Source organism: Candoia aspera, chromosome 1 (genome assembly GCF_035149785.1).
Source record: "Candoia aspera isolate rCanAsp1 chromosome 1, rCanAsp1.hap2, whole genome shotgun sequence".
Classification (NCBI taxonomy): Eukaryota; Metazoa; Chordata; class Lepidosauria; order Squamata; family Boidae; genus Candoia; species Candoia aspera.
The window spans coordinates 53,178,757-53,199,818 of NC_086153.1; the positions used below are offsets into that span (position 1 = coordinate 53,178,757).

The window sequence follows — 21,062 nt, forward strand, 5'->3', positions numbered from 1 at the left end:
GCATCCAGAGTCCACCTGGGTCTGCAGAGGTCTCCTCGAATCCATGGGAGGCTCCCTCATCCACGGAGGCTCCACAGAGTCAGCGGCCGCCCCAAAGGTCCGCTGCGTTCCTCCGCTCCACTCTGCCACACTCTGCTGCTCCACCGGAGGGGGGGGGACTCCCGCTGCCTCCAATGCCAGCTGCAGGTGTCAAGAGTGGGCTTACCTCTGGGGTGAGAGTACACGGAAGGAGCCCAAGATTGAATGGGGTGTGTAAGAGTACCCACCCGAGTGAGAGACAGGAGGTGGGTAGGAATGGGTGGGGTGCCCCCCTGTGACCAGTGAGAGTGGTGGCGGGATGGACACAGTGAGTGAGTGGATGGGGGGGTAGGCTCCAACAGTGCCGAGAGCAGGAACTGGTGTGCTGGAGGGTCTGCCTCCACCTGAGGTTGACTGAGGGTGGGAGGATGTGTGCATGGGGGAGGGGACCCTTGCGTTATCCCAGGGTGGCCAGTGGTTCGGAAGTGGAGGCAACTGGACCTGGCAGCTCTGGGGGTTGTAGGGCGGGTTTCACTACTGAGGTGGTGATGGGCCGGGGATGTTATGACGGGAACTGGAGGGCAGGCCATTTCCGGGGAAGACACTCCCGGTAGCGTGTTCCAGCCCTCCAGGTTCATAGCCAGGTCCTGGTCAGCAGATCCCTGAGGGCCCTGGTCTCCGGCTACTGCTTCTGAACACCAGGTCAGTCAACAACAAAGCCCCCCTTATAAGTGACTTGATCGCAGAGGAGGGGGCAGACCTGGCGTGTATCACCAAGACCTGGCTGGGTCAGGAAGGGGGGGATAGCCCTTTCAGAAATGTGCCCGGCTGGGTTTCAGGTGTGGCACCAGCCACAACACCGGGGCAGGGGAGGTGGGGTGGCAGTTGTCATCCGAGAATCTCTAGTAGCCTTCAGGGGCGCTGCTTCACAGGTAGCCGGTTGTGAGACCCTGTTCTCAAGTTGGGCACCCGAGAACAGTTGGGAGTGTTGCTGCTGTACCAGCCTCCCTGCTGCGTGGCAACCTCCCTGCCTGAGCTGCTTGAGGCCATCTCAGGGTTGGTGGTGGAGTTCCCCAGGCTTATGGTCTTGGGGGACTTCAACCTGCCTTCCCTGGGGCGTGCCTCGGATGCTGCTCAGGAGTTCATGGCTACCATGGCAGCCATGGGCCTGTCTCAGATCATTCGGGACCCAACTCGAGACAGTGGCCTCACTCCGGACTTGGTTTTCTTGTCGGAGCAGTGGCAATGTGATCTGAGGGGAGAGATAGATCTGTCCCCATTGTCATGGTCAGACCATGCCCTGGTGGCCCTGAGATTGTGCTGCCCCCCTCCGCAGGGAGGCAGGACCCATTCAATTGGTCCACCCCCGGTGACTGATGGACCCAGTGAGGTTTCAGAAGGAGCTGGGGGTTATGCCCGGGGATCTACTGCACGGTCCAGCAGAGGTCCTGGCCGCAACCTGGAATAGGGAAGCGGCCGGGGTCTTGGACAGGATCGCGCCTGTGCGGCCTCTCTTGCCCACTCAAATCCGGCACTCCCCGTGGTTTACGGAGGAACTGCGGGTTTTGAAGAGGGTGAAGAGATGCCTAGAGTGCCGCTGGAGGAAGACAAAGACTGAATCTGACCGAACACAAGCTAGAGCCGCTATTAAGGCCTACCTTGTGGCGGTAAGAGCGGCGAAACGTCAATATTTCTCCGCTCTTATTGCATCCGCAGAATGCTGCCCAACGGCCCTGTTTAAAATTACGTGATCGTTATTAAGTAGGGGGGGCTCTGTCTCCCACCTACAGGGCTGTGCAGAGGAATTTGCTGAGCATCTGCAGGGTAAAATTGCTCAGATTCGGTCCAAATTGGACTCTAAGCATGGGGCAGAGTCTGGGGAGATGCTGAGGGAACGTACTTACCGAGTTATCTGGGAACAGTTTGATCCTGTTGGGCCTGAGGAAGTGGACAGGATCTTCCAGATTGTAAATGCCACCACCTGTCATCTAGACCCATGCCCTTCCTGGCTTGTGAAAGCAGCCCAGGAGGTGACACGTGGTTGGGTCCAGGCGATGGTTAATGCATCTTTGAGGGAGGGAGTGGTTCCGGTTGCCTTTAAAGAGGCACTGGTACACCCCCTCCTCAAAGAGCCATCGCTGGACCGTACTGTCCTGGACAACTTTCGTCCAGTCTCCCACCTCCCCTTTTTGGGGAAGGTGGTTGAGAAAGTGGTGGCGTTACAACTTCAGAGGATTCTGGAGGAAACGGATTATCTAGACCCCTTTCAGTCAGGCTTCAGGCTGGGATATGGGACAGAGACTGCATTGGTCGCGCTTATGGATGATCTCTGGCGGGAGCGAGATGGAGGCAGTGCATCCATCCTCGCTCTCCTTGATCTCTCAGCGGCTTTCGATACCATCGACCATGGTATTCTTCTGGGACAACTCAGGGAGTTGGGGGTGGGCAGCGTGGTTCTGCGCTGGTTCACCTCCTTCCTCCAGGGCCGGTCCCAGTCGGTGATGATAGGAGATGAGAGATCTGACCCTCGACCCCTGCTTTGCGGGGTGCCGCAGGGTTCGGTTCTCTGCCCTCTCCTATTTAACATCTACATGAAACCGCTGGGTGAGGTCATCCGTCTCCACGGGATGAGGTACCATCAGTATGCTGATGATACTCAGATATGTATCTCCATCCTGGGTGAAGTAAGTTATGTGGTCAATGCCCTTTCTCAGTGCCTGGGGGCTGTGGGGGCTTGGATGGGGAGCAACAGGCTTCAGCTGAACCCTGGTAAGACAGAGTGGCTGTGGATTGATGGCTCCTCGGTATCCGGGAAGTTGTCATCTTTAGTTCTGGATGGGGTTGCACTGCCCCATTCAGAACCCGTGCGTAACTTGGGGGTCCTCCTGGACTCACAACTCCTGCTCAAAGAGCAGGTGGCAGTCATAGCTAGGAGGGCCTTTGCACAACTTCAGGTTGTGTGCCAGTTACGCCCTTTCCTGGATCGAGATGCCCTCTGGACAGTCACTCATGCCCTGGTCATCCCCCATATAGACTACTGCAATGCGCTCTACAGGGGGCTACCCTTGAAGAGTATCCAGAAGCTTCAGTTGGTCCAAAATGCGGCTACGTGAACAGTGATGAGTGCTCCAAGATCAGCACATGTAACACCTCTACTGCATGAGCTGCATTGGGTTCCAGTTTGCTTCCGGGTCCAATTCAAGGTGTTGGTTATCACCTTTAAAGCCCTACATGGCATGGGGCCAGGCTACCTGAGGGACCGTCTCATCCCTATAACATCAACCTGTCCCACCTGATCATGCAGAGAGGGCATGTTGCAGACCCCGTCTGTAAGAGAATTTCATCTGGCAGGGTCCAGGAGGCAGGCCTTCTCTGCAGTGGCGCCCGCCCTGTGGAACATTCTACCCCTCGAGGTGAGGCAGGTCCCTTCGCTCCCGACCTTCCGGAAGGGCTTGAAGACCTGGTTTTGCTGCCTCACCTGGGATGGGAAGGGCAATAGCTCTTCCTGGGGGTGGCTGGTGATGTAGAGTTCTCCCGACGGAATGGAAATCTCCCACTTGGATTTTATATTTATATTTTTTTATTGTAATATTGGTGATTTTATGATGTTAGGTTTTAAGGTGAATTTTATTGTAAACCGCCCAGAGTCCCCCTTTTAGGGGGAGATGGGTGGTGATAGAAATGTGAATAATAAATAAATAAATAAATTCATCAAAATCTTCCATCGACCTAAGGAAACTTTTCCTGGATTTTAATCTCTGAGGAGCTGGTTGTAGGCCATAAAGAGGGTGTTGTTTGGATGTTGATGATTTAAGCCTCTCTCTATGTGCTGCTGCTGCTCTACGGACAGCAGGTGGAGCAATGCCAGCTAGGTGGTAGATCTTATCTAGAGAGGTAGTTTTCAGACATCTGGTAATACTTCTGCTAGTTTCATTCAAAGCAACGTCTACCTTCCCAGCATGTGCTGATTTATACCAAACTGGGCAGGTGTACTCGCCTGCTGAGTAGCAAAGGGCTAATGCTGTTGTTTTAAGGACCCTTGGTTTGGCACCCCAAGTAGAGCTTGTTAGTTTCCTGAGAATGTTGTTTCCTCCACTGACCTTCAATTTAGTATTGATACAGTGCTGTTTGTATGTTAGGGCCCTGTCTAAAGTAACCCCTAAGTATTTAGGGTTGTGGCAATGCTCCAACAACACTCCTTTCCATGTAATTTGCAGCTTCCTAGCAGCCTGCTTATTGCCAAGATGGAAGGCACATACCTGAGTTTTTGCTGGGTTTGGCCTTAATTGGTCATCATGATAGTATCAGTCCAGCTCTTCCAGGGCTTCAGTTAGGCGTTGTTCTACCTCAAATGTTTTTCCCTGTACAGCCATTGCTCGATCATCAGCGTATATACAGTTGTTAGTACCTGCAGGAAGCGGCTGATCATTGGTGTAAATATTGAAAAGGGTTGGGGCCAATACACTACCCTGTGGTAAGCCATTCCTCTGATTTTTCCACCTACTTCGTGTTCCCTGGAACTCCATGAAAAACATATGGTTCTGAAGCTGGTTCCTCATGATGTTTGTAAGTTTAAAATCTTTAGTCATATCAAACTTTCTGCTTCAGTCTTCTGAGATTGATGGTATCATATGTGGCTGTAAGATCTATAAATACAGTTCCTGTTACGCTGCCCTTTTGAAATCCATCTTTGATGTACTGTGTTAAGGATTTGTGCAGTACAGCTTTTTTCAGGGCGAAATCCAGCCTGTTGTGGTATGAGCAAGAGTTGTACAGCTACAGTGAGGTGGTTTTGTATCATTATTTCAAAGATTTTATAGGTATGGCCCAGGAGATAAATTACCAATAAAAATGCAATATTTTATTTTCTAGATCTGTACAGTTCTCTACAGATGTATACCTGGTTCCTAACAGAAGAACATTTTCAATAAAATTACAAGGGATTTTAGATGGATTAGAAAACCTCATTAGTAAGTAATGTATGGACATGGTGGATGCTACTGGTGTCCACTGGAAAAAGGTTTGATGTAATATAGATTATTTACTATCCATCAAAGCAAAATAGATCTAATTGCTATAAGTTATATCAAATCTCACTAAGAAAATTTCAGCTGGGTTGAAACACTTTAGAAGATTAAAAATTTGTGTGAAAGTTATTTACTATACCTATATACAGTCTTGCAGCATTTTAAATATTTCTTTTTGTTGCATGATGGGACCAAATGAGCAAAGAAGAAAAAAAAATCTTCCTTTTGATATATTGATTATTTAATAAATAGTTGATTTATTTTTACAAAACAATATTTCCATAGAAATCGTATTGAAATACAACATACTGCATTGAAATACAACATACTGAAAGTGACATTATATTTTAAAAGCCAGCTCCATTAAACGTTCTTGTTTGTAGCTTGGAAAAGACATGGATTTTATATATATTGAATATATATAAAATATATAAAAATATATATTCAATATTTTTCTGTATGCTATTCACAGTTCCAAGAACTAAAAGTTAAATAAACATTTTTATTTTACCTGAACATTGTGAGATAGTTCATCCATATCTTTTGCCATTGTTTTCTCAATAAAGCATAATATAATGTAATAAAAGAGGATGCACTATGTGATATTGTGCTAGCATTTCTATGTCCTTACTCCATTTGTTGGCTGTCACTTGTCCAAGGAGAAGAAATATTAGAAACACAAGAAGAGTTGTGTTGGATTAGATTAATAAACCCTTCTACCTGAAAATATTATTTTTTGCATTTTATTTCTTGCATAACTATCAAGAGGTCTATGGGAAGCCCACAGGCAGAATATGAGTAAGTTAGCACACTTTGTTGTACCTCTTTTAGTGTGTGTGTGTGTGTGTATATATATGCCTTTGAGTCAGTGTTGACTCATGGCAACTGCCTGGACTAGTCCCTGCAGTTTTCTTGGCAAGATTTTGAGAGGTGGCTTACCATTGCCTTCTTCCTAGGTCTGAGAGAGAGTGACTGGCCCAAGGTCATGCAACTGCCTTTATGCCTAATGCAGGATTAGAACTCTCAAGTCTCCCAGTTTCTAGCCTGATGCCTTAACCACTGCACCAAACTGGCTCTACTCATACCTCTATTCCAAGTCAAAAGAAAACTGCATTCTTGATTAAATTGCCTGTGAATTTTCATCTATAGTCTCTTGGCCACTGCAGAGTACATACCACATCTAACTTTAGAAATTTTCTAATCCCAAAGGTTGATGATCAATCTCATTTCCATCTTAACTTCTTGAAGCTTCTTGCTATCATTAAAGCTCTTCATACTTTTGAGCTAGTCTTCCAGGACCATATAGTATAAATAGCACAAATAGAACAAACTATAAACAAGGCAAGACTCAATCCTACACCTTACTACATTTGATGCTTTGTCTATGGAAAGGTACATATTTCTTGTTGTGGTCCACCTTAACAGGGTAACAGTTGTTAAACAAACTTGGTGAGTCAAATACATTTGTTTCCCATGAATGAAAGTTCCATGTTGAAGTTGCTTGTCTATATTCTTTTCTGTCACTGAGATGTGCAATGCTTAATGCTTAAAAGTGAATTCCCTCACTTCTACTTAAGAGTGGGGATAAACAAGAACTCTAGAAGATGTATTCACCCACATTTGGGAGGACGACATGCTTTATCCATTCCCTCCAGTGCCTTGTTTGCATGGTTTTCCACCATCTTCTACATGTCTTAACATTGTGCATCAACCTTGATTTTCCACTCTTCTGCATCTGCACCATTGGCAATTCCTTTATGCATTGAACAAAGATATCTTTGAGAACATTGACATCATCTGGACCTATCTTTCCTCAATCCAACCACATGTTTTCTCCTATGTAGACATTCCCAAGGAACTTAATAGATATTTTGCAGGTTACAGGAAACAATCTACACAGCTGTTCTATATCCATAAATGGAATACTTTTTTCTTTGTAATAGAGGCTTGATTCTGTTAATTTCCATCTCTCACTAATTCTTTGGCTTCTTCTCTGTTTAAAGGCCAGTGATTTAACCTTATCTCTCTGCATGTATTGGGCTATGGTTTCAGCAAAACATTCTCCTGTGGATGGTGTGATGAAATGGTAAATTACTTGCATTATACTAAATTACTTGCATTACACTTTACATATAAAGAAAATAATTAACTAGCATTTCCTTATAAGGTAGGTTGCGCAGAAAAAATTAGAAAAATGGGAGAGTAAGAGAAGGGATGGGAAGAGGAGAGAGGCTGTTGACAGCATGACAGAATAAAATGATAAATGAAGGAAAATAACACAGTATATAAAGATGGACTTTGTGAAAAAATAATCATATCATTCTTTAAATAAGCATAGGGTTTTGTTAATGTATCTTTAAACAGAAGCAACAAAGCTCCAAGTGCATTGAAGCTCCCAGGTTTGATTTGTTGCTTCAAAGCAGGTTTGAAACTAACCATTTCAGTGGGGTGATTCCATTGAAGCTTTCTTGAATCAAAGCATGCTTTTGATGTTTTTCACACCCCTCATAGTTAGATTCACTATTTGGATGAAAAGCTGATAAAAGCTTTGAAAGTGTCTATCTTCCACTAAATTTGATACCAAGAAAAGTATGCTTTGTTGCAGAAAGGCAGAATAGATACGATTTAAGTAACTGAAATTAAATAAATAAGAATTTGATTCCAATATACTGTCACAAGACTGATAATCCCCCATTTCTGCAGAGGCTCATAGACTCTGCTTTTCAGTAGTAACACCTTTATTATGGAATAGTTCCCCTTAGAAATCAGGCTCCCCTACATAGTACTTCTGGAAATTCCTAAAAATTGTTGTCAAGGGCTTATAGGTGAACGATGTAATTCCCATGATTCACTGATGCTCACCTATCACATTTTTATGGTTTTCAGGAGTTATTTTTAGACCCATGGAAATCACAGACACACAGGAAAATCATATATCTTTTCAAAATCAAAAATCAAGCCCCCACTAAAAAGGTTTTCAAATAGAACTAATGGCAAAAAGGCTTGAACAAACAATTGTAATCCCTCATGCCCAAAATATCCAGCCCATAAAAACTCAACCAGCTTAAATTAGAGGCAAGAGATAGTTCAAATTGTAAACAAGGTACTAAAGGGTCAAACAAATGTGGTATGAGAGTCCAGGGTCACTACTTGAGAAGGCAGGCTAAGAAATTGAAGAACACAGTTGTTAGGTAAATGGAGAGTTGTCACCAACGGATCTGTGATGCGCAGCTCCCCTTATATAGGGACGGCATGACCTGGATTTATTCCTTTGGTGGGGCAGGGTTCTTTCTGGCCAATAGTCTTGCTGAGCACTTTTGTTCAGCCCTCCTGTCTTTGCAGCGAGCCCTTGCACTGTGGGGAAGTATTAGCTCTGCCTCTTCATCTTCTGAGGCCAGTGATAACTCTCCTGGTTGCTAGGCAATGCTGCTTTCCCTGCCTGTGACTCTTCCTGCTGAATCCCCTCAGGCTGATGACCCTCCTGTAACTGCTATTTATCTTCTGAGTCTGAGCTGCCTATGACAATACCTAAAGTATCAACTATAAGTAGTTGATGTTGTTCAATCATGCAGTTGCTTCTGGCTCTTTGTGACCTACCAAATGTAATTTTTTCAGAATTGTCTGTCAGTAACTGCCAGTAAATTAAAGTAACTCTTTGAATTCTTGTAAGCTCATGTTTCTCTCATCAATGATAGTGTGAGACCACTTTGCCTTCTCTTACCTCTTTTTCAATTTGATTTTTCCAAGCATCTGGGTCTTCTCAACTGACTCTTGCCTTTGCATTGTGTGTCCAAAATATGTAAACTTTAGCTTCTTTATTAATACTTCCAGTGAACAATCTGGTTTTACTTTGTGTAAAATTGACTTGTTTTTATTGCAACCCAGAGTATTTTTAGCATTTTTTTGCAGCATCACAACTGAAAGGCATCAGATTTTCTTTGTTTACCCTTGATGATGGTCCAGCTTTTACAGCCATATGTTTACAATGGACTTGACAAAACACACCTGCACTTTAATATTTTACTAGATCTGCTATAGTCTTTCTTGAAAATAACAAACATGTCTTCACAAAAACCATCCCAGTGGATTTTTGAGCTTAAGATGGTCAATAACTACTTCAGCTTCTCTACCTATTTGCACTGATTTGGCATTGCTTGTTGTCATAATGTTTTTAAAAAAAAAATATGAAACAGCAGATTGGCTTTTGTGTTCTTTTTTTTTCATTTCAACAAAAGATTATTGTTGGACTCTTGTGACCTGATACATGTTTTTAGAGGCAATCCGTAGTGTTTGTGTTTGTGTAAATTTTATTAAAAGTTTTAAAGAGAAAATAAAAACTAACAAAAACTAATATAGAGTAAAGAAAGCATTGTGGGTAGTGTCAAGTGGCAATCCACAGTTCGTTGTGGTCTCCGCAGTTGAAAGCCTTAGTCTAATCAATAAGACAAAAATAAGATGTCTTGTTTGGAACACCCTTGCTTTTCCTTTATGCAACAGATATTAACAATGTGATTTTGGGAGCTCATGCCTCTTCTGAATCTAGTTCACATATCTGATAGTTCTCATTCCATGTAATTGCATCAACTGGATTGCAAAATCTTGAGCATTATTTTATTAGCTTGTAGGATAAGTGCAACTATGTGGTAGATTGAGCATTCTTTAGCAATGTCCTTTTTTGGTACTGGATTATAAATTGATTTTTTCCAGTCTCTTGGCTATTGCTGTGTTTTCTATACCTGCTAACAAATTACATGCATCACAAAATAACTACTTCATCATGTAAGATTTTATGCAATTCTGGTTTTTCATCAACTGCTGCAGCTTTGTTGTTAGCAGTATTTTCTAGGGCCCATTTAACACCTTTTTCCAAAATGTAGTAATTAAATTTTTGTCTAATCCAAAATTTTAATCCTATAAAAAGTCACTAGGTGAGTTTGAGCCAATCACTCTCTCTCAACCCAATTTACCTCACAGGATTGTTGTTCTCGGAAAAAGTGAGAGGAGGGAGCACTCTGTACACCACTTTGAGCTTCTTAAGAAAAAGTGGGATATAAATCTAAGTAGCAAATAAATACTTAAATAGTTCAGTGATCTCAATATCTGTGTATGTATCATCCATTTTGAGATCTATTTTCTACAGTTCATATCATCTTGCCTTTATCTTCTTTCTGTAATATATCTTTATTGTACCTTTATTGTACCTTATTTTACTTTGCCGATTTTGCATAAAATGTTCCTTTGATTTCTGCAATTTCTTCAAGAATCTCTTGACCTTCCCATTTGATCAAAAGACAAAGAAGTTCTTGATATGAGGAGCCTCAATCAGCACCAGGTTGTAGATGCAATTTTCTGTGCATCTGGTTACCCTTCCAATCTCACTAGGCCTTGGTCTCCACCGAGGACAGGGGTCCCCAACTCCCTGTTAGGAACAGGGCTGCACAGCAGGAGGTGAGCGGTGGGCGAGCGAGCGAATTTACAGCCTGAGTATTTACAGCCACTCCTCATTGCTCGCATTACCGCCTGAGCTCCGCCTCCTGTCAGAGAAAGCAAGCCCATTGGCTGATATCTCCAAATGGCACAAAGAAAAAAGAAAAGGTTGGGAAAAAGAGGAAGTGCTTGAATCATCCTGAAACCATCCCCCCCAGGGCTGCAACTGGGGGGGGGGTGCGGCAACTGGGAAATATGCCCCGGCACCATGCTGGGGGTGTGTGTGCCAAAATGGGCATGGAATCCATGTTTGCCCCGGCTGACACAGACCCTAGTTGTGGGCCTGGCCCAGAAAGTCAGGAAGGTTTGGGTGCATGAGAGAAATAAAGCTCACCAGCCAGCCTTTCTCTCCCACCTGAGTCTCTCACCCCTTTTTCCTCCCCGGATTGGGTCTTACATCGGGGGTCAATCTCCTTGCCCTCTCCCCCTTTTGCTTGCTGCTGGGATGAATCTGATCATGCTGTAAAGTTTTCTCTGCCAAGCAGCACAGCAAAGCCAGGGCCCTGCTTGGAGGGGTGGGGGCGGTGGGGTATCCCCCTCCCCTTCTCCCCCGGGAGCACTGCCCAAGCGTGGGTGCACATTGTGAAGCATCACCCAGGGCACGCTGGTGGGCAGATCCACCACAGCCTCGTTGGGTGGCCGGCAGATGATGTCAACGTGGGGCATCGTGGGCTCTGGGAGGGTGCCTTAAAAGCTGGTGGGGGCAGGCTTGCAGGATAATGAGTGTGCGGGGGGATTGCTCTGCCTGGGGGAACTTGGCAGGGTGGAGGACAACTTGCATGGAGCACCTGTTTGGAGAAGCCATGGTGCTTGGCGCAAAGAGGGGAGTCCAGTCGCTGCTTGGAGCCCGCTCTTCACTTCTGAGCCTGGACTTGGCTCTCGGTCCGTCTGCAGCAGCAGCAGCAGCCTACGTTCTTCACCCAACCCCTGTGGGATCCCGAGGGGAGACCCACTCCCCTGGCTTCCTGCTTCGCTTTTTCCTCGTCGCAGCGGACCTCCCCCGATCAAAGGATTCACAGAACCCCTTATCGGAGGATCTGCCATCATTTCCTTGTGAATGGTGTAGACTCTGTGTTGCCAGATGGGAGGGGGTGTGAGGTTGGAGTGTGAAGTGGATTATTATGGCTATGGAGAACATCAAGGATAATGAATTGAGATACACCAGGAACATCACCTGGATGGGAGGGGGGGTGACATGCTTTTGTGGGAAAGGGAACAAACTAAGGGAATCTAGTTTTAAATCTAGGTTTGAGCGGGAACTCTCCATTCACAGCTTTACTTCTGTACCGTTCATTTCACTTCATTAAACAGTTAAAAGAATCCCAGCCTCTTGACTGTGATTGTGTGAATGCTCTAATGATCAGGTGCTGACATTAAGCTGCGAATCTCATTTTATTTGAAAACTCTTCCTGAGAAAGTAACTCAGCTGAGAGTTAATGAATCATGCCTAAACACAGAAAATCCTGAGCCAAGCAGCCATCGCCTCTACCATCATCAGAGAGGACAGTGCTTGTCATGAGTGAGGATGGTGAGCAGGGGGCTCCCATCCAGGCTGTAAAGTGCATGCGTAGTACTGAGGAATTAGATGGCCATTCAAAGAGACACAGATCGGGCCCGCCTTAGTCTTTGGGGTTTATATGTCTGGGTTTTCCCATGCTTCTTCAGTTTGTTAGGATTCTCTGTTATGTAGCAGTAATAAAACACTAGAGACCTATTCCTTGTCTCAGCGTGGTTCCTGGCTGTTAGGACATCAATCCTAACAAACTCTTACTCCCATCGAAAGAGGGAGGAACAAAGAATTTAAAGGGGAGACATTTGGAAATGTCTTCAGAAAACCAAGAAATTCGGCTCGCCATCCAACAATTGTTAGCAGCCCTGCAGCAACACCAACAACAGGTAGATCTACAGGTCAACACATTACAAGCTGCCATGCTACAGCAGTTACAACAACCAGCTCTGATTAACCCACAACCAGTGCCAGCAGCAGCAGCAGCAGCTCCGCCAGTAGTCTTGAGATCCCAGGGCAGTCTACCAGAGAAGTTTGGAGGAGAAGCAGGACAGTTGAGAACCTTCCTCACACAGTGCACTATATTTTTCGACAGCAGACCGGCAGAGTTTCCCACAGACAGAACCAGAGTCACCTTCATCCTAAGTCTGCTAAAGGGACCAGCAGCCAAATGGGCTATTCCCATGGTGGAGAACAACGACCCGATTCTCAACGACTACCAGAACTTTTTGGCAAGTTTCCGAGCACACTTTGACGACCCGATCAGAGAGGTCATTGCCAGCCAGGAAATTCGGAAGCTCAAGCAAGGTAACAAGAGGGTGGGAATCTACATTGCTGATTTCAAGTTGTTAGCAGGAGATCTGGACTGGAATGAGAATGCATTAAAAGACCAATTCAAACAGGGGCTGGATGAAGAAATTAAGAATGAATTAGTGCGCCAGGGAACACCAGCTAACCTAGAAGCCTTATATCAGTTGTTTGTGGTCATAGATACCAGGCTAGAAGAGCTCAGACAGATGCAGCCGGGGAGAAACAGGGCCCTCAGAGCGCTTCCAGGATTTCCAGCTCTCTCCATGGCATCCACTCACTCAGGACCAGAGGAGCCGATGCAGATCGGGGCGAGCAGGAGGCTTATTTCCGAGGCTGAGAGGCAGAGAAGGAGAGAGAGAGCCCTCTGTTTTTACTGTGGAGCCCAGGGGCACATGGTGAGAGCTTGCCCAGCGAGAAGCCAAGCAACTTCAGTAAGACCCCCAGGGCAAGCAGCTGAAACAAGAGCCATTTCCGCCTCTGCTTCCAACCAGGGAAACTCCATCGGTCTCCCTCCACAGAGCTCAGCAGGGAGACCATCAATCAATTAAGGAGGGCTCATTCCGAGGATTCCAGGCAATCCTTTTACTACTTACCAGTAATAATGCACATTAACCCAGAGCACCAGGTCAAGTTAGAGGCCCTCATGGATTCCGGAGCTTCAACCAATTTTATTGATGTGCAGACCGTACAAGACTTCAACATCCCGACCATAGAATTGCCATGTCCCATAGAAGTGGAAACCATTGACGGCCAGCCCCTCAAGGCAGGGCCGATTAGAAGATTCACAGAACTGGTGCAACTGACTACGGGAGACCACACTGAGTGGATCCAGCTTTATGTTACTGCATCGCTTAATGTGCCTGTAATCCTAGGCACGCCTTGGCTGAGGATCCACAACCCATTGCTAAACTGGGCTACAGGAGCAATCTCCTTCCCAGGTAAGGAATGTCAGCACCACAAGATTCAAGCCGCTCTCCGCTCTCCAGCAGCCAACGCAGTCACGGAAGCAGGGGGGGTCCAGTTGCCAGCCAAGTATGCAGATTTCGCAGACGTTTTCAGCGAACAAGAGGCCACAGCACTACTCCCCCATAGGGACTGTGATTGCACCATTGAGTTGATACCAGGAGCCAGGATTCCAGCAAGGAAACAATATCCCATGTCTCCCAAAGAACTAGCCACCTTAAAGGATTACTTGGATTCTAATCTCCAAAAGGGGTTCATCCGACCATCTTCTTCCCCAGCGTCTGCTCCTACCTTCTTCGTATCAAAGAAGCCCAACCCGTTGGCACCTGCAACCCAGGAGACACCCATGAGAGTGGTCCATGATTTCAGTTTTTTAAATAAACTCACAATAAAAGAAAATTATCCCCTGCCATTAATATCTGATCTGCTGGATCGATTACAGAAAGCACGCATTTTTACTAGGTTGGACCTCAGGAGTGCGTACAATCTGATCCAGCTGAAAGAGGGGCATGAATATCTGACTGCCTTCAACACCAGGTTTGGTAAATTTGAGTACCTTGTTTTGCCCTTTGGCTTGTCTAATGCAGGAGCCATATTTTCCCAATTTATGAATCAAATTTTCTCTGATTTACTAGATAAGTATCTGGTCATTTATTTAGATGACATATTAATTTTCTCTGAGGATGCTACAATTCATGTAACCCATGTACGTAATGTCTTACAAAGACTGAGAGAGAACAAGCTATTCGCCAAGCTAGAGAAGTGTGCCTTTGATTTAACTGAATTACATTTCCTGGGCTATAAAGTATCAACAGAAGGCATATCCATGGATCCTGCTAAGGTCCAGGCAATTCTCTCTTGGCCACCTCCCCGAAATGTTAAAGAAGTACAAAGATATCTAGGATTTTTCAATTTCTACAGGCGGTTCATAAGAAACTTTAGTGACAGGGCTAGACCCCTCACACAGCTTTTGAAGAAAGGCTCAAAATTCATCTGGGGGGAGAGACAGCAAGCAGCCTTCCAGGAATTTAAGCAGCTCTTTGCATCCCAGCCGTTCTTAAGGCACCCTGATCCCACGAAGCAATTCATAATGCATTCAGATGCTTCCGATATTGCCATTGGGGCAGTGTTATTGCAATATACAAACAAAACCGAGAATACATTGCTTCCGTGTGCCTTTTTTTCACGCATGCTCTCACCAGCAGAGAGAAACTATGATGTTTTTAACAAGGAGTTGCTGGCAATTAAAGCAGCATTCCAAGAGTGGAGGCACTGGCTAGAAGGTGCAGCCCTTCCTGTGAAAGTTTGCACCGATCACAAGAATTTACAGCTTCTACAAAACACCAGATCCCTCACCCCACGCCAAATCAGATGGAGCCAGTTTTTCTCCCGTTTCAATTTTGTTATTTCTTATGTGCCCAGGGCGCAAAACTGCTTGGCAGACGCCCTGTCTCGATTCTTTCAGGCAACCCCTGCCACTCACCAGGAGGTACAAGCTACTATATTACAACCTCACAACTTTGATCAGTCTATGAGGGGGAACCAAACAGAGATTTTAGCAGCAGGCAGACAAGCAGAGGACCTATTTACAAGAGTCAGAGCTCAGCAGCAACAGGACCCATATGCCAGGGCCAGGATGGATGACCTCCAGAGGGGCCCGCAAGACACTGCCCCCCCATTCAATGTGGAGGCAGGAATCCTCTGGCATAGTGGGCGATTATATATTCCCCCGTCATTGAGGGAAGAAGTACTGAGACTTTGCCATGACCACCAAATGGCAGGCCACGGAGGTGTTTTCAAAACTCTCCATAGAGCTCTGAGAGACTACTGGTGGCCTAAGATGACTGCAGACATAAAGGGTTACGTTGCTTCTTGTCACACCTGCAGATGAGCCAAGCCTCTCCCAGGGAAGCCCACAGGACTCTTGCAACCCCTACCCACCCCCAGTAGGCCTTGGGATACAATCTCCATGGATTTCATCACTGATTTACCCCCGGTCCAGGGGCTGACTTCCATACTAGTGGTGGTGGACCTTTTCACAAAAATGGCGCATTTTATTCCTTGCAAGGGCCTCCCATCTGCACCAGCCACAGCGCAGTTGTTCATGGACCGTGTTTTTAGGTATAGAGGCATGGTGAATCACTTGGTGAGTGACAGAGGCCCACAGTTCACTTCCAGGTTCTGGAGGGCCCTTTTCCAGTCATTAGGGGTCCAGATCCACCTGTCATCAGCGCATCATCCTGCTAGTAATGGGCAAGCTGAGAAAATTAACCAGTGGTTACAGCAGTATCTCAAGTGTTACACCACTTATCAGCAAGACAATTGGCCAGCCCTGCTCCCCATGGCAGAATTTACATGTAATAATTCTCTACAGTCCTCTACCAAGATGTCCCCTTTCCAGGCACTCTACGGGGTTAACCCTCGGGTGTTGCCCACCTCCTCCCAGCAGGGAACTGTTCCAGCCACGGCTGATTTTCTTAAAGAGCAACAAGCTGCACAGGAGTTGTTAAAGGAGCAGCTGAACAGGGCAAAGAGTGCTTACAAGAGAGCTGCAGATGCTCACAGACAGGAGGGGCCAGCGATTGCAGTAGGAGACAGAGTGTGGCTCTCTACCAAGTTTCTGAACTCTACCAGACCCTCCAAGAAATTGGACTCTAAGTTTGTGGGCCCTTTCACTGGTACAGCAGATAAATCCAGTGGTTTATCGTTTACAGCTACCAGCATCCATGAAAGTCCATCCTGTGTTTCACAGATCATTGCTAGCCAAAGACCCTCCCCCAAGTGCCTTACGATCTCAACTGCCCCCCCCACCTCCAGTAATTGTGGAGGGGGAGGAGGAATACGAAGTTGAGGAAATTCTGGACTCTAGGAGGAGGGGAAGGGGCATCCAATATTTCATACACTGGAAAGGGTACCCTGAGGAAGAGCACACATGGGAGAATGCCAGAGATGTACATGCTCCAGCACTGGTTCATCGATTCCATCAGCTTTTCCCTCACAAACCCAAGCCTCGCACTCTACCAGAGATTCCTCACTTGGCTGAGCAAGCAGAGGAATCCCAAGCAGAGGAGTTCGTAAGTTTGCAGCCTCCACCCCCTTCCAAATTTTGGCGGGCATTTTTAAAATTAATTGGGGTCCAGCAATCCCTCAGCTCATCGAGCCATCCGCAGATGGATGGAGCGACTGAATGAATTCAGTCTACTCTAGAGCAATTCTTACGTTGTTATATCAGGTTTCAACAAGATGACTGGGTGGACCTCCTCCCTTTCGCTGAGGTTGCTTATAATAATGCAGTCCACCAGAGCACTGGCTTTTCCCCTTTTCATATTGTTTATGGCCAGGATTTTCTTCCCATACCAGAACTTCAATTGCAATCTTTGCCTGATTCCTCAGTAGCTGACTGGGCTACCCAGATCGCCACAAATTGGCCTGTCATCTGCCAGGCATTGGATCATACACATGACACAAAAAGTTTGCTGTTCACCACAGGTGCCCGGAATGGAAATTTAAAGTTGGGGACTTGGTGTATTTATCCACTAAATTCTTACGCTGACAACAACCTTCTAAGAAGCTTGCCCCTAAATTTGTTGGACCTTTTCCAATCACCAAAATCATTAACCCTATGACTGTACAATTACAATTACCTCCCACTCTTAAGCGATTTCATCCTGTTTTTCATTGCAGCTTGCTTAAACCTGCCCTGGAACGTTTTAAGTGGCACCAGCCTGCAGCAACCCCTCCACCCATTATGTTCGATGGCCATCAACACTTCAAAGTTAAAGACATTCTGGAGTCTTGTTTTTTTCACAAATCTCTCCAGTATTTAATTCAATGGAAACATTTTCCTGAGTGGGTTGATGCATTTATTTTAACTAAAAAATTTCATTCCAGATATCCTGCAAAGCCCTCACCTTACTGAACCTGTGCTTATTTTGCCTCCAGTCATTGCTGTTTTATCACTTTCTATTGTTTCTCTTTATCTTTCTTAGGGGGGTGGTATGTCAGATCCCCCCGATCAAAGGATTCACAGAACCCCTTATCGGAGGATCTGCCATCATTTCCTTGTGAATGGTGTAGACTCTGTGTTGCCAGATGGGAGGGGATGTGAGGTTGGAGTGTGAAGTGGATTATTATGGCTATGGAAAACATCAAGGACAATGAATTGAGATACACCAGGAACACCACCTGGATGTGGGGTGTGTGGGGTGTGACATGCTTTCATGGAAAATGGAACAAACTAAGGGAATCTAGTTTTAAATCTAGGTTTGAGCAGGAACTTTCCATTCGCAGCTTTACTTCTGTACCGTTCATTTCACTTCATTAAACAGTTAAAGGAATCCCAGCCTCTTGACTGTGATTGTGTGAATGCTCGAATGATCAGGTGCTGACAGTCACTTTCTCTCAGCCCTAGGAAGGAGGCAATGGCAACCAAGAAAGATCCCAAAATACATTGCCAAGAAAACTGCAGGGACTAGTCCAGGCAGTCATCAAGAGTCCAAAAAACTGAGTCAAAGACACACACACACATTCTTTTATTGATAAAAGAGAGAGCCTGAGGCTAATCAGAACTCTTGGTTGATATAATTTTTGCTGATTTAAGTCCTAAGATTATGAAGCTATCATAAAGGTAGTCCTTGGTTGTTTGCCATTGCTAAGTGACATGGTCATAAAACACAATGTCATGTGACTGCATCGCTTAGCAACAGCAATTCTGGCAGTCCCAGTGCTGTTCTTAAGCAAGGACCATGTGGGTCATTAAGTGACAACATCACATGGTTGCCATTTGCAACCTCCTGCTGGCTTCCTCATTGACTTTGCTTGTCGGAAGCCAGCACAGAAGGTTGCAAAAGGTGACTATGTGACTGCGGAGATGCTGCGATGGCCAGCACTCTGAAGACCTTTTGTATGTACCAGCCATTCAGCACTGTCACAAGTTTGAATGGTCACTGAACAAGTGGTTGTTAAGCAAGGACCACTTATATACTGGGAGTATTGCTGTGCAAAACTAGTCTCAGGCTTCTCTTACCTTGTGACCTCTAAAAGATTCTTCAAGCATTAGTGCTGTTCCCACATTTAAGTATTACTTGCTGTGTTAATAGTATTAACTTATTTTCATTTGGGCTAGAATATACACTCTGTTAGCAAAGATAAACTTAAATACAGATCCTATCTTGGAACCAGCAAGAGTGGAAAGTTAAAATAAGTTTAAATCTTATCAATTGTGGAACATGACCATGTGCATGTTCATTTAAAAGCAAGTTCCATTGTGTTCAGTTGAGTTTTCTTAAGTAAATGTGCATAGGATTGCTGTCATAATTTAACACATATGACAGTGCATTTTACTGTATATGGGTCTGTGCTTCAGTTTGGTAATATAGTTCATAGCCTTTAACAGAAAAAATGTATAGTTCTCATACTTAAAATCCAGATGAAAATCTATCTGAAAGTTTTATTTAAAAATCTCTGTTCCAGAAACATCCTGATCAGTATTACATTAAATGTAATATTTTTTATTTTTAAATGCTTCATATCTTTTAAAGCCTGCATATAGTATAATCACAGGAATTTGCCAAGCTTTAGCCCTGGATTAATAATTAAGCAAAATAAGCATGTGCAGATATATATACAGATATACAGATATCCTGAGGGTATTTATTCATCCCAGGTGCTCAGCCAACAATTTTGAATTAAAAAAAATGTTTTACAGTGAATTTCTAATTTTGTAAATATTTTAAATTATTTTCCATTAGATCAAATTGTACCATTTTCGCAAGATTCTCAGCTTTCTGTCTTCATTGATCAGTCTTTACATAAAACAATGCAGCCATATGAAGATTACACAGATTTTGATTCAGGACATTATCAATCAATGTGGCCATACTGTGATCTCATTCTTGGGACAGATCCAGATTACAAAAGCAAAGTATGTTTCAGAAGTTGTACTATATGGGGGTAACAGATTGGTGCCAAAATATATTTCTGAATTTTTTTTTCTTACCTTTATTTTGATGCAAACCATGGACAATGGCTACATCCGATCTTTGAAATCCTTTCGTTGGGGCTTTCTAAAACTCCAGTTACCAAAATTTGGCTGAACAATATTTCTAAGCTTTGGCAGAAAACATGAAAAAATAAGCATGCATGTTTGCCCAGTGTAAGAAATTGATAAGTAGTCATTTCCAAAACAATCAACAGGTGCAGCCTGCCCTTCTTCACAAAAGACTCAAGCTTCACTCACTTTACATCAGAAGAGCACAAGAAATATTCACTGCCCTATTTTCCTTATATATAGGTTTTCCGTTAGAGTACTCACTAGAAATCTTGTATTATTTAATACTTTAATCTCCTTCTTGTAAATCTTACCTATCAGAGCTCTAAGAGATTTGGGATTAACTGCTTCCATTTAGGTGGCTTCTAGAAGCCTGACTCATACTTCTAAACCAGGGTTTCTCAACCAGGGTTCTGTGGAACCCTAGGGCTCTGCAAGAGGTCACTAGGGGTTCTCTGGGAGATCACAATTTATTTAAAAAATTATTTCAAATTCGGGCAACTTCACATTAAAGATAAGTTTCATTCTTTATTTTTAGTTTAAGAACACTGTTAATGCATATATACAGGCCTACACATGAAATGAATATAGCAATTTTGTAACTTCTGGCCTATATTTGAGCATGAATGTGCAGGGGGTTCCCTGAGGCCTGAAAAATATTTCAAAATAAGGGTTCCTCTGGGGTCAAAAGGTTGAGAAAGGCTGCTCTAAACTACCTTCCAAACTCCAATCCCTTCAAATTCACACAAAAAAATCACCCCAGAAATCCTGTGTCTTTCCACTTGCTTGACGTGTGGTGTTGGCACATTTCCTTCTGTGGCCCTCAGTTTCAAAAATAAGAAAAAAGAAAAGAAAAGAAAATCTGAGAACATGTGGCCCATGGTTACTAAACAGTTGCCCACTCTTCTTCAGCTAGGTCTTGAGCATGATCTACTTTTAATACTCATTTTAACTTTATGGGATTTCAATTTTTTTTGTTAAACTCTTAGTGTTATTACCAAAACAAATGCAGCTTGATTTTTCACTGTTCTTAATTTTAAAAATGTTAACATATCAGCTGATGTTTCTGTTTTGGGTTCAAGCCAATGTATTTCATTCCCCTTGTCTTTTATGCTTTGTTCATTTAGTGCTTGCTTTCAGTGTTCATATTTAAAAATGCAAATAGTATTGGCGAGGGGGGATAAGTAACAGGATCTCAACA

At 44.4% G+C, this 21,062-nt stretch overlaps 1 protein-coding gene across 1 annotated transcript in view; it reads left to right on the plus strand.

Annotated features, from left to right (window-relative positions):
• The window catches only part of DNAH14 (dynein axonemal heavy chain 14), a 292,199-nt gene that overhangs the window by 54,210 nt on the left and 216,927 nt on the right, over positions 1–21,062 (plus strand). Inside the window, 2 exon segments of the mRNA XM_063289142.1 lie at positions 4,891–4,988; positions 19,563–19,735. Coding sequence (XP_063145212.1) covers positions 4,891–4,988; positions 19,563–19,735 — 271 coding nt within the window.